This window comes from Siphateles boraxobius, unplaced genomic scaffold, assembly GCF_051911475.1.
Source record: "Siphateles boraxobius isolate OS27281-9 unplaced genomic scaffold, OSU_SipBor_1 7, whole genome shotgun sequence".
Lineage (NCBI taxonomy): Eukaryota > Metazoa > Chordata > Actinopteri > Cypriniformes > Leuciscidae > Siphateles > Siphateles boraxobius.
In genome coordinates this window covers 40,033,103-40,046,044 of record NW_027509197.1, presented here as the reverse complement: position 1 = coordinate 40,046,044, position 12,942 = coordinate 40,033,103, and the positions used below count along the sequence as shown (strand labels likewise).

General features: G+C 40.0%; 1 protein-coding gene across 1 annotated transcript in view; it reads left to right on the top strand.

The window, feature by feature from the left end:
- Positions 1-6,673, top strand: part of septin10 (septin 10) — a 31,047-nt gene extending 24,374 nt beyond the window's left edge. Inside the window, exons 8-10 of the mRNA XM_077216464.1 lie at positions 1,322-1,454; positions 2,860-3,044; positions 6,186-6,673. Coding sequence (XP_077072579.1) covers positions 1,322-1,454; positions 2,860-3,044; positions 6,186-6,201 — 334 coding nt within the window. The 3' untranslated portion in view covers positions 6,202-6,673. The remainder of the gene's footprint in view (positions 1-1,321; positions 1,455-2,859; positions 3,045-6,185) is intronic.
- The last annotated feature ends 6,269 nt before the right edge of the window (positions 6,674-12,942 follow it).

The window sequence follows — 12,942 nt, the reverse complement described above, 5'->3', positions numbered from 1 at the left end:
CACACACACACACACACACACACACACACACACACACACACACACACACACACACACACACACACACACACACACACACACACACACACACACTTGGACCAGATTCTCTACCAATGGCCCTGTTGGTTTTCTTAGCACAACCCTCATTGATTTGAAGGCCACAAAGAGAGAGTTTTTAAAGTTTGAGAAAACAACAGGGTTCCTTGCAGGTCCTTTAAAAATTCTTAAATTCAGTTTGGTCAAATTTGCAGCCATAAAATTTCTTAAATGGCATAGCAAAAGCCTTAATGATCATTTTAAGTTGTCTTAAATTTGGGGACAGAAAAACAGGATTTTTATTTTTATTTTGTTTGGCCAAAATATCTTATTTTTTATTTTTAGGATTTTAAAGACTTTTATTATGCCATTTAAGAGATCTCAAATTTGGGGATGGAAAAACTGGAATTTGTTTTAGATTAATTACATTTGTAAGTCACTCTGGATAAAAGCTGCTAATTGAATAAATGTAAATGCAAAAGGTGGTGATTTATCAAAATAAATGTAAACGCTGCATGTTTTAAGTCAAAACGCAGAGTTGCACTTTCTACAGACTCAGAGTAATTAATAATCAATGAATAATGCGCATTAATGCCAAGGAAATGAGGAGCTAAAGTAGTCAGCATAGATATTTCAAAATAAGAGTCCGTGTGTATTCTAAGCTTGTTTATAATTAAAAATATCAGCACAATATTCTTTGCATCGCCTTTAATTAAACAAACCTGAGCTGAATAACGACACGTCTTTTTTAGAGCCGCTTTACAGCATGAATTGAATTTCTCATATTTGATGCATTTTGCATCATTAGTTCTGTTACTTTCCTGTTTATCACTCTGAAGCTGCTTTGAAACTATTTCAATTGTATAAAGTGCTATAGAAATAAAGCTGACTTGACATTATCCTATCAGCAAATTAATATCGACCAACCTCTAATTCAAATGTATTGATATATATTAGTATATTAAGAGTCTGAGATGCATGACTTGTTTAGAGATTGTACAAGTTTGTTCTGCATGAACAGACGGCATTAATTTCATTCGTGCTGGTTTCAAAACTTAAGTCGAGTTGACAACAACACAGTTTAATGTTTCTCTGACGCGACTGAATGAACACGGGTGTATCAGACCTGCTGATTCAGTTTCTACTGACTTATTTTATTACAGCTTTATGTGATTAACAACAACAGATCATTGAGATGCATTTGAATTGTGATGGTTCACTGAAATCTAATCAGTGATATTCTGTGAATGAAGCACTTAGTATTGAAGTTGTGTTTCCACATCAGTCTTCAGCAGACGTACGAGGCGAAGCGGCAGGAGTTTCTGGGCGAGTTGCAGAGACGAGAGGAAGAAATGCGACAGACGTTCGTCCAGAGAGTGAAAGAGAAAGAGGCCGAGCTGAAAGACGCAGAGAGAGAGGTACGACATTCATGACTGATGCCACGCAATCACGGTTATTATTGTTAAAGTGCCCCTGTGGTGAAAATCAAGTTTAGAATGTAGTTTGTTGACAGAAAATAGTTATATACTTTAGTTTTTAACTGCAGATAAAACCTGTAAATGTGCATTACGCTAACTTTTACATACCAGGATTAAGATACTGGTAACACTTTACAATAAGGTTGCATTAGTTAACAACTTTAGCTAACTAACTAAGAATTAACAATACTTCTACTTATGCTTTAAGTCAAACCATGTGTAAATTCATAAGTCGACAGCATTACTGAGTATTTTCTCCTTAAAACTGCAGTGCATCAAAGACAGTCTCAAAAACACGCTTTGAAATCGGTGGTGTTTCTGACGTCACAAACTACCTTGTAACCAATCAGATAAACCTGTGATCGTCGATGAAAAACGCAAAAAAACGGTATTAGCCCAAGAATTTTCACTTCAGCAGTGTTGGGAAAGTTCACTTTCAACTTGAACTACTTCAAAGTTCAGTTCACAAATTTTAAAATGAACTAGTTCAGTTCATAGTTCATACTTCAAAATTTTGAACTAGTTCATAGTTCTTTTTTTCCATATGTTGCTGCGAGCTATTAGTTTTTAAAATTATTGCCACAGCCCATATAGACCTACAGACAGCAATTATTTTATCGGTGGGCAAAGATTTTTCCCATCCTCCCCGACCTCGTCATAAAACTCGTTTAAATGATCATACGATCCTCCTTGATGCTTTATGTGTTGATGACGCGTGCGGCGGTGCGACGCTGGTGCTGGTGTTGCCAGATTGGGTGTTTTTCCGCTACATATTAAGACCTGTTTACGGTGTGTTTTATCCGGGTTTTCGCTAAATAGAAATCTGGCACTCTATCGAACGAAGTTAAACTGAGAGAGCTTGCCGTTTACAGACACCAGAATGAACGAGTTCACAGTAACGTTCATCAGGCAGTAATACAGTTCGTTCAGTTCACGTTCGCCCAAAATATGAACGAGTTCAGGCACAACACTGCATTTCAGTGCATCCCTAATACGGCAACCATCAGAATTCGTAATGAGAACAGTTTATAAATCTGTTTTCAACAACGAGAAGCGTTACGTTTTTCCTCGCAAGCCCGAGTTCACCATAACATGTCTGACATGTCTTATTGTATTGTACTGTCCCGTACTTTTTGCACACGAGATAATTGTTTATCTAGTTTGTGTAGTCTCATGTGGTTCTGTGATTGTCCTATGTTGTTTTTATGTAGCATCATGGTCCCGGAGGAACGTTGTCTCGTTTCGCAGTGTACTGTGCTTGAACGACAATAAAAAACCACTTGAACTTGAACATGGCATTTGCTAGTTGATCGCTGGCTCAGCCGCTAACGCTGTGGTCGTGCAGTTGCAGGGGAAGTTCGAGCAGCTGAAGCGACTGCATGCGGATGAGAAGAGCAAGCTGGAGGAGAAGCGCAGGAGTCTGGACGAGGAGATGAGCGCCTTCAGCAAACGCAGAGCTGCCACCGAGCTCCTGCAGGCCCAGGCCTTCAACGCCAGCACCAACAACAAGAAGGACAAAGACCGCAAGAAGTGAGTAGAACCCAGAGAGCGCTGCATGCAGTTACAGAAGCAGGTTTGACCTATACGTTTTTCTTTTTCTTTTCTTTTTTCAAGAAATATAGTGACATATAACAAAGGCAATAAGAAGCATTTGATTTTTTTAACAAAATAAATCAATCCATTGCTCGAAACGAAGTGGGAAGAAGTCTGACTTATTTAGACCCAATTACAGTTAAAGGAAAAACAAGAAAGTCACCTTATAACAGGGTTCGTACGAGGTGCTTAAAGTGCTTTTGGAAATTGAAGTCCTGGAAAACCCTTGAAAACTGACATTTTTATGAAGAAGTACTTGAATTATTATTAAAAAAGTGCTTGAATTATTGAAATTTATTTTTAATTTTATTGATAAAACAATATTTTCATACAAAATTAACGCTGCAGTTCATCTGATATAAATATAGAGGCATTTTGCTTGGCTATGAGCGTGATATTGCTCACATAAATATCCAAGTATATGATACAGCTTTTCTAAAAGACAATCATATATTCATGGGAGAGAAAAAAAACAGTTTGAAAAGCGATTAAAATCATAGGATACTTTCAATGGTTAAAGTTACCACAATCATTGCATGTGCTGCACTTTATTTGTACCATTTTGTTTTATTTGTTTATTTTTATTTATTCAATTTACCTTTTTTAGAATTAAAAATATAATTAAAAAAAGCTTGTAAAGGTTTGTAGGGCTGTCGAAAAAAAAAAAAAAAACCTGCACATTCGAATGCAAAAAAACGTGCATTCAAATTTAGTGTCAAGAGGCGCGAGAGACATGATGATGATGACGTAACTGAAGCTGTTTGTTTTTGTTAGCTTATCCAGTATACAGCGCATATATTATATAGTACATCATGCAACGACATACTTGACCAAATCTGCACATCGGTCAGAGCTGAGCGTGTGTTTTCATCAGCACTAAACAGCCTCTGGTGTTTTTGAAGAATATGTAGATGTAGTGAGTAGAACTGGATTGTTTCTGAATGACAGCTATTTAGTGTTCATGTAGTTATTTACTACATGAAGCGTGTTTTCTCAGGTTACGGATGCACTTACACAGCTTTTATGCACTGTTGTAACCTAATTTTCTTTGCATGCTGCACATTAAAAAATATATATTTTATTTAAGAACAATTGTTTCAAAAGTTAATGCACTTTAAAAAGTGAATATCATTTCAATGCACCCTCTTGTGAGCATAGGAGACAATACATTACCCTTTTTCCTCTAACATTAAAGGGATAGTTCACCCAAAAATGTAAACTCTGTCAGTATTTACTCTCCCTCATGTTGTTCAACCCCGTAAGACCTTCGTTCATCTTCAGAACACGAATTAAGATATTTGTGATTAAATCTGAGAGCTGGATCACTCCTCCATAGGCTTCTAAGGGATTGAAACTTGTTCCCCGAAAAGTTATTAAAGACATCGTTAAAATAGTCCAAGTGACTACAGTGGCTCGATCTTAAGTTTATCAAGCGACGAGAATACTTTTTGTGCGCAAAAACAAACAAAAATAACGACTTTATTTCAACTATTTATTTCCTCTGTGGTAGAGGTCTTCACAGGTCCAAAAATTAATGCCCGAACTGGAAGAGACCCGTAATGTGCTACACCGAACCGACCCGGACCCGTCTATTATTTCAAAAATTTGACCCGGACCCCGTGCAGATCCGAGAAATGCCATAAATGTACTGCCCGGACCCGACCCGGACCCGTATATTATTTGAAAACTGGACCCGAACCCGGCGGGAAGACACAAACCCGACTGGACCCGATTGTCACATATTATTTCACACAAGTTGCGAAAAATTAAACTTTTTGTCTTACCTAATTTTAGTAGCCGTCGTCTCACTTCCTTGTAACGTTACCTGACTGACTGTGATGCATTACAATCCACCGACAAGAAAGTTCTATCCATGTTATTTCTCTCGTTATTCCAAGCTTAATCCACTCATTATTTCAGCTTTAAAAGTCCATTTGATGTCACAGTGATGGATGACAAATGCAACTTTGCACATGTACATTCTGACTCGAGTTAACTCGCATAATAACTTTAACTGTTTGCCCTTTTGAACTATAATAACGATTGCTCGTTCAGTGCCATGGCCGCTGACGTTATTTATTTGCCATCATATCTGTGCTCTGCATTGAGTTTGAATCTGACCACCAAAACTTTAAGATTAAACAAGACGGTTCATTTATATTATTATAAAAATGGGAGAAAATGTAAAGCGCGGTTTGGCGTAAGCTCTGGTTGCCATAGAAACATGACACGCGCTTGAGACTGCACATGCGCGCTAGCTGGATGGATCAACCTAAAATATGTTTTTTAACGCAATTTGAGCTTCATAGAAAACATTTATGTGACAGGTCACCTCAGATTTTGTTGCTGATTTGAATATTATCAATGTATTACACATGTTAAACAGACCCGGGACCCGAAGTAATAGATTCGGACCCGACCCGGCTGATCATTTAAAATATAGACCCGAACCCGTACGGGTCCCGGGTCGACGGGTCTCGGGTGCACTGTGAAGACCTCTACTCTGTGGGCCTCGAGTCAGTTCACTAGTGTAACAGCGCAGCGCTTCTGTGTCGTACGTCACACGCATCACACACATGACCAGCGTCGGCCAATAGTGAGCCTACGTGTTTAATAAAAATACAACAACAACAAAAAATACAAATTAAACTGTTAATAAATTGCTGTTAAATTAATTACACATACTTTTTGAGAATTAAATATCATTTAACCATCTAGAAAAATTAAAACAGGAAGAAAAAAAACGGAATCCAGACAAATTTAAACGGAATTAACTCACATTAAAATAGATATCTTGTAAAGTGTGCTTCGCCTTAAGGTCGGCTGCATTAACAGTTTAGCGTTCTTGTTTTTCCCCTCTTCACATTAATGTTACATCATCCGCTATAACATTATCTGTTCATAAAATTGGTATTGGAAAAAGTATGGTATCGGACACTTTTGAGTTGATCTGCTGTCACGTAGTGAAAGTGCTTTTGGAATGTTCTTGCTGTAAATCATTGTGTGGATGATGTCATCGTGTTTGTGGAATCTCTGGAATGCAGAGAACATTACATTCTCATGTTCTTCTTTCTTCAGCTCTGGATTCATGTGAAGACCATCATAAACGCCACGTTTACGCACATCAGTGTTTTACCATTTTATAAATGTACATTGATTCCAGTTGTATGCTAGTGATGTAGCAGATGGAAATACTGACACACCAACCAGCATATCGTATTGACGGTACTGTATCACAGGTATTCTTACAGCACACATCACAACTTCACTTTTTGTGCCTACAAAAATGGAAATAATTTCTTATGTGCACAATTTAGATGGTTTATATGCTCGTTTTGAACAAATGTTAATCTACTATTTTTTACTGGTAAGCATTTACTTGACTTGTGTTTTTTATGGTTGAGGAGGGCTAAAAACATTAAATCAGAAATACTTTAGTAAATTTACCACAAATGTTTACCTTCTTGCATTTATTTTCCACATTTTATACTCGTATGTTACATGTATTTAAACAGTGTTATTTTTGGGTGATGTTTTAACCAAATAAACTTGTATTTTTCTGCAAATTCTTGTGTTTTGTTCTGGCTTCAGTACAAGTTCAGTTCACAATCTACATCATCACAGACAATCATATTGACCCATGCCTGCTTATTTTACCCTCTGATGCTCTTCGGGTATTTTTGACGAAAAAAATGTAAGATTTTTTTTTTTTTCACCGGAATTGTACAAAACTTGGTAAAGGTGAACACTTGCTATGTGTACACAAAAAATTATGGACATGATTCGTTTAATGGTCCTGAGAAGAATAGTCAAAAATGAGCGCATTGGAAATGAATGGGAAGCGAATTTCATCTAGTGGAAGCGTTTGGTACTGCGCCCAAACAAAATCTTACTGAAAGCTTTTTTTGACGTTGATATCTCATTTTTTGAGATCAACCTCACATTTGGAACAAAACTTGTTTTGAATAAGAATAACAATAAATGTTAAATTCTATAATTTTAAAGTTCACTTTTTTGAACGTTTTTTTACTTTAAAAAGAGTCTTCAGCCTGTGATCCAAAGTATTCAAGATTTATGAGAGTTTAAGTTGGAAATTTTAATTTCAGGTCTATGTTCAAAAAACTTATAAATGGGTTATAACTACTGCATAAATATAATTAAGTTCTGTCATTTTTGCACCAGAGGGTTAAAGCTCCAGTAGGTAGCTTTTGTAAACAAATATTTGTTAAAACTGTAATTATGTCCTGAAAGTAGAATATGAGACAGATAATCTGTGAAAAAAATCAAGCTCCTCTGGCTCCTCCCTGTGGTCCTACTGCCATTTGCAGAAATACACCGCTCCCGGTCAGAAACAACCAATCAGAGCCAGGAGGAATGTCTTAGCAGTGTCAATCACGCTCGTGTACGCGCTGATCACCCCTCTCTTGCACAGCACGAGCGCGTACCGTCGTACGTGACTCTCCTTTTTGAACTCGTTCATCCAAATGAACAAATCTTTTTTCGAGTCATTTCGTTCATTCAAGGAACGAAATGACTCGAAAAAAGATTTGTTCATTTGGATGAACGAGTTCGAACAGGATCACGAACGTGCATCACAGAACAGAGCAAGGCGAGCATTTGTGCTTATAAAACTTAAAGTTTTTTATTTAATTTTGAAATGACCGATCGTTTCACTAGATAAGACCCTTATTCATCGTCTGGTATCGTTTAAAGCCATTTGAAGCTGCACTGAAACTGTCATTTGGTCCTTGAAACGTTTGTGTCCTATTGAAGTCCATTATATGGAGAAAAAGCCTGGAATGTTTTCATCAAAAACCTTAATTTCTTTTCGACTGAAGAAAGAAAGACATGGACATCTTGGATGACATGGGTGTGAGTAAATTATCAGCAAAAGTTTTTTTTAAAAGTGAACTAATCCTTTAACGTTATCTTAGTATCTATTTATAACTTAAAGAAAGAGTGCAACCTTATAAAGTTACATGTATTGCAAAATACATAATGATTTGAGGACCAAGTTTGTAGACAAAGTATGGGCAGGCCATAGTCAATGTAAAGCATATTGTTGATGTTTCGTCCCTATTAGTGAATGTTCCATAACTGTTTATAATCCGCTGTCATCGGTGGTCCTGCTTACTAGCCTGTGCGTTCACGGCAGGCTCCGCTGTGGGGGAGGAGCTGTGGAGGGAGGAGCTGTGGAGGGAGGAGCTGTGGAGGGAGGAGCTGTGGGGGAGGAGCTGTGGGGGAGGAGCTGTGGAGGGAGGAGCTGTGGGGGAGGAGCTCTGGGGGAGGAGCTGTGGAGGGAGGAGCTGTGGGGGAGGAGCTGTGGAGGAGGAGCTGTGGAGGGAGGAGCTGTGGAGGGAGGAGCTGTGGAGGAGGAGCTGTGGGGGAGGAGCTGTGGGGGAGGAGCTGTGGGGGAGGAGCTGTGGAGGGAGGAGCTGTGGAGGGAGGAGCTGTGGGGGAGGAGCTGTGGAGGAGGAGCTGTGGAGGGAGGAGCTGTGGAGGGAGGAGCTGTGGGGGAGGAGCTGTGGGGGAGGAGCTGTGGAGGGAGGAGCTGTGGAGGGAGGAGCTGTGGGGGAGGAGCTGTGGGGGAGGAGCTGTGGAGGGAGGAGCTGTGGAGGAGGAGCTGTGGAGGGAGGAGCTGTGGAGGGAGGAGCTGTGGGGGAGGAGCTGTGGAGGGAGGAGCTGTGGGGGAGGATCTGTGGGGGAGGAGCTGTGGAGGGAGGAGCTGTGGAGGGAGGAGCTGTGGGGGAGGAGCTGTGGAGGGAGGAGCTGTGGGGGAGGAGCTGTGGAGGGAGGAGCTGTGGGGGAGGAGCTGTGGAGGGAGGAGCTGTGGGGGAGGAGCTGTGGGGGAGGAGCTGTGGAGGGAGGAGCTGTGGGGGAGGAGCTGTGGAGGGAGGAGCTGTGAGGGAGGAGCTGTGGGGGAGGAGCTGTGGAGGGAGGAGCTGTGGGGGAGGAGCTGTGGGGGAGGAGCTGTGGAGGGAGGAGCTGTGGGGGAGGAGCTGTGGGGGAGGAGCTGTGGAGGGAGGAGCTGTGGGGGAGGAGCTGTGGAGGGAGGAGCTGTGGGGGAGGAGCTGTGAGGGAGGAGCTGTAGTGCAGCAGAAAGCAAGGGGGTTGGACCTGTAAGTTGTGCTTCTTCAAATTTTCAGGCTAAGTCAACATTTTCTCAAAACTCCCTACTGCAGCTTTAAAGCTAAAATCATGATGCAAATATTGTACGTCTGCATCTCCGGTGTGTAAAATTGCAGTTCTCAACAAGACAGGGTAATAAAATTAAGAAATTATTTACAGATATGGTTTCAATGTTTCCACACAAGCTAGCAAGACAAAACTTGATCTGCATCTGAAATCGCACAGTTCCTTACTATATATCAGGTGAATAACAGTATTTGACAAAAGTATGTCTGAGTGTTGATAAAACAGAATGCATGAAGCATGTATGCATTTAAAAGCAGAGGGTCTGTTCTTTCTTTTGATATACTGTATGTTCAGATATTCATACAACAAAATATTGTCCCAGTCCGCAACATAGTGTCGGCCCAGATCCAACCCACATCTGGTACACGTGGATTCCGGATGTGGGCCGGATCTGGGCCGACACTATGTTGCTGTCTGGGGTGGGGCCCTCAAAAAAATTCTGGTGGGGAAAGAGTTAAATATAAAAAATTTATATACACTGCCGTTCAAAAGTTTGGGGTCGGTAAGATTTAAAAAAATATATAAAAAATTTAAAACAAACCCAGTAATATTATGAAATATTATTTCAATGTAAAACAGCTGTTTTCTATGTGAATGTGATCCTTCAGAAATCATTCTAATATGATGATTTGATGCTAACAACAACACATAAAAAAAACAACAGCATTTATTTGAAATAGAATCTTTTGTAACATTATAAATGTCTTTACTGTCACTTTTGATCAATTTAATTCCTCCTTGATGAATAAAAGTATTGATTAATTTTATTTATTTCCCCCAAAAATACAATAAAAATTCTTACTGACCCCAAACTTTTGAAACTGTGTTTAATGTTACAGAAGATTCTATTTCAGAGAAATGCTGTTCTTTTGAACTTTCTATTCATCAGAGAATCCTGAAATAAAAATGTAAATAACTGTTTTCAACACTGATAATAATCATAAATGTGTCTTGAGCATCAAATCATCATATTATAGTGATTTCTGAAGCATCATGTGACACTGAAGACTGGAGTAATGATGCTGAAAATTCAGCTTTGACCACAGGAATAAATTACACTTTTCTATACATTCACATAGAAAACAGCTGCTTTACATTGAAATAATATTTCACAATATTACTGGGTTTGTTTTGTATTTTTAATCAAATAAATGCAGCCTTGGTGAGCAGAAGAGTGTCACAGTGTCTGGTTTGTGTTTCCCTGGGTATCCACTAGAGGTCCTCTTCCACCACGGTGTCCTTCACTCAGACTACATTTCCCATCATCCTGTTTGTCACTCATTGATTATTGCACACAGCTGTTTCCCGTCACCTTGTTAGTATCTGTGTATATATACCCTGTTTGTTTTTGTGATTGTCGTCGAGTCCTTGTTTAATGTCATTGCACTTCGGAGTACTGTTCCTGTTTTTTTTTTTCTTGTTTTGGACTGCTTTGTATGGATTTTGAACCATTGCCTGGCTGACTACGGTTTTGGATTACCCCAATAAACTAAGTTACTGCACTTGGACCTAACCTTTTGTGTGTGCGTCGTGACAAAGAGACTTCTTTTAAAAACATTAAAAATCTTACAGACCCTAAACTTTTGAACGGCAGTGTAAATATATAGTTTCACTCATTGCTTGTCTCGGACATAAACTCAGACTGACGTTATCGGCGCTGTCACAGAATTTTTTCCCGGGATTGTAGTCACTTCCGTGTCTTGAGGGGAATTTCAAACAAGCCAATTTTAAGTGTGACGTGGCCCGTAGTGAAGGGAATAACCTCATTTGGTGCCTGGGCTCTTGAAATAATCATCTACATTTGCATTTAGATAGTCAGCTGTCGACGGTGGTCTTGAGCGACTCTTCTCCGCGTTCAGCAGGGAAATTGGTTTGTTACTTCAGCTTGCTGAGGGAGATTTGAAATTTCCAATTACAAGACTCGGGACAAGAGATGTGGCACTTCCAGGAGTGAGCGTGCGGAAATCATGGAGAGCAGGAAGAAACAGACAGGTCATGATTTGATTAGAGCGAAAGTCTTGCCATGGATGTTCATCTGTTCATACTGTACGGTACTTGATGAAAGAGCCGGTCTGACTCATTCACATTTGCTCTATTGATGTTAAGGGGAAAAGCCTAATCAATATAAACATTATAAATGTGGTAAATAGCCACAATATTTAATGATGTGCAGAACTTCTGCAGAGATCTTTCTGTGAGATTTGATCAAGTTCAAGGACTAGGATCCAAACTATTCTGGTTTTCAATTCCAATCCACTTAAAGGTGCAGTAAGCAATTTCAGAGAAACGTTGAAATTGGATCGGACCGAGTGCTAAAACTCCCATGTACCCAATCAGCTGTAAGGGGCGTGTCCACACATTAGGGAGGGGAAGGGGTGGGTGTTGATGCCTGTGTTGCATAGTGCAGTTGTGAATTTGGGGGCGGGGCTATCAAGATAGGGGCGTGGTCATTTTGGGAAGGGGTGTGTTTGTTGTGATTTCAAATATCAACAGCGTTTCTCAGAAATCTCTTACTGCACCTTTAATTCCAGTTCCTTAAAAAATCACTTAAAGTGTAAATTGCAGGTTAACCACCACAATCAATTAATGTGTTAATTAAAGTGCTCAATATATGTATATTTAAAAATGTCTGTCTTAAAATGCGTTAAAATAACATTTATTGGGGTTTCTTCAAAGGTAGCATGTTTTTTACCGTAACTGGGTGATGACGTCATAACAGGGAGTAGCAACCCGTACTCTGCTAGGTTCCTACTGTTTGCGGTTTGACTATGTAGAACGACTGGGAGACTGAAGAGGTGGGGAACCATCAAATTCTTGATGGACCACAGCGCTACAATTTTGAACCAGTCAGGCGTGAGAGAGGGGAGGAAATTGTCAGAAATCATGGCTCTCAAAGAGTTATTAATGCTTGGTGTGAGGAAAATTAGTGGAGGGTTGGCCAGGTTTCCTGGTGAGTAGCTAGAGCTAGCCTAGGTTAGCCTGGTGCTAGCCCGGATAACATTAGGAAACAAGCTAAAGTCTTTTCAAAATCTTGCCGTCATGTAGAATAGCAAGAAGGGACTTACAACTGAAGACATTATTTACTTACATGGTGTTAGTGGTCCTAATCAGAGCTGTAGAGATGCACACACTGCACAGGCACAATGGCGCTTTTGCTGGCATCTGTTGACAGAACGCTATATTGCCTGTGCTAAAACGCAACTAATTAACAATGCTCATTGTCAGAAAGAAAAAAATAGATCGATGTCCCTATCGCTGTGTTTGACAGGTGTTTGTGTGGGCTATGCCACCCAATGGAATCAGCAGTGGAGAGTATGTGCTGTCGTGAGGTGAACGCGTTTTGGAGTTTAGTGGAGCAGCTCGACCCGCGACCGGCAAATCTGACGCAACATCCTGGTTTTGACGCATGCTGCCTGAACCCGTTTGTTTTGCGCATAGCTTACTCTCATTTCAGGCAGGATCACGGTCCTCTTGAAGCCAGCACACACGAGTATGTTTACAATTCAGTAATTTAATTAATCACTTCTGAATCTAAAAAACGTTTCTACTAAAATCAGCTCGCTTCGTAGCCACAAACTTCACCCAGGCACGAATCAGCCGTTTGTCCTTGGGGAACTTGTGGAGCCTCTCTCCCGTATTA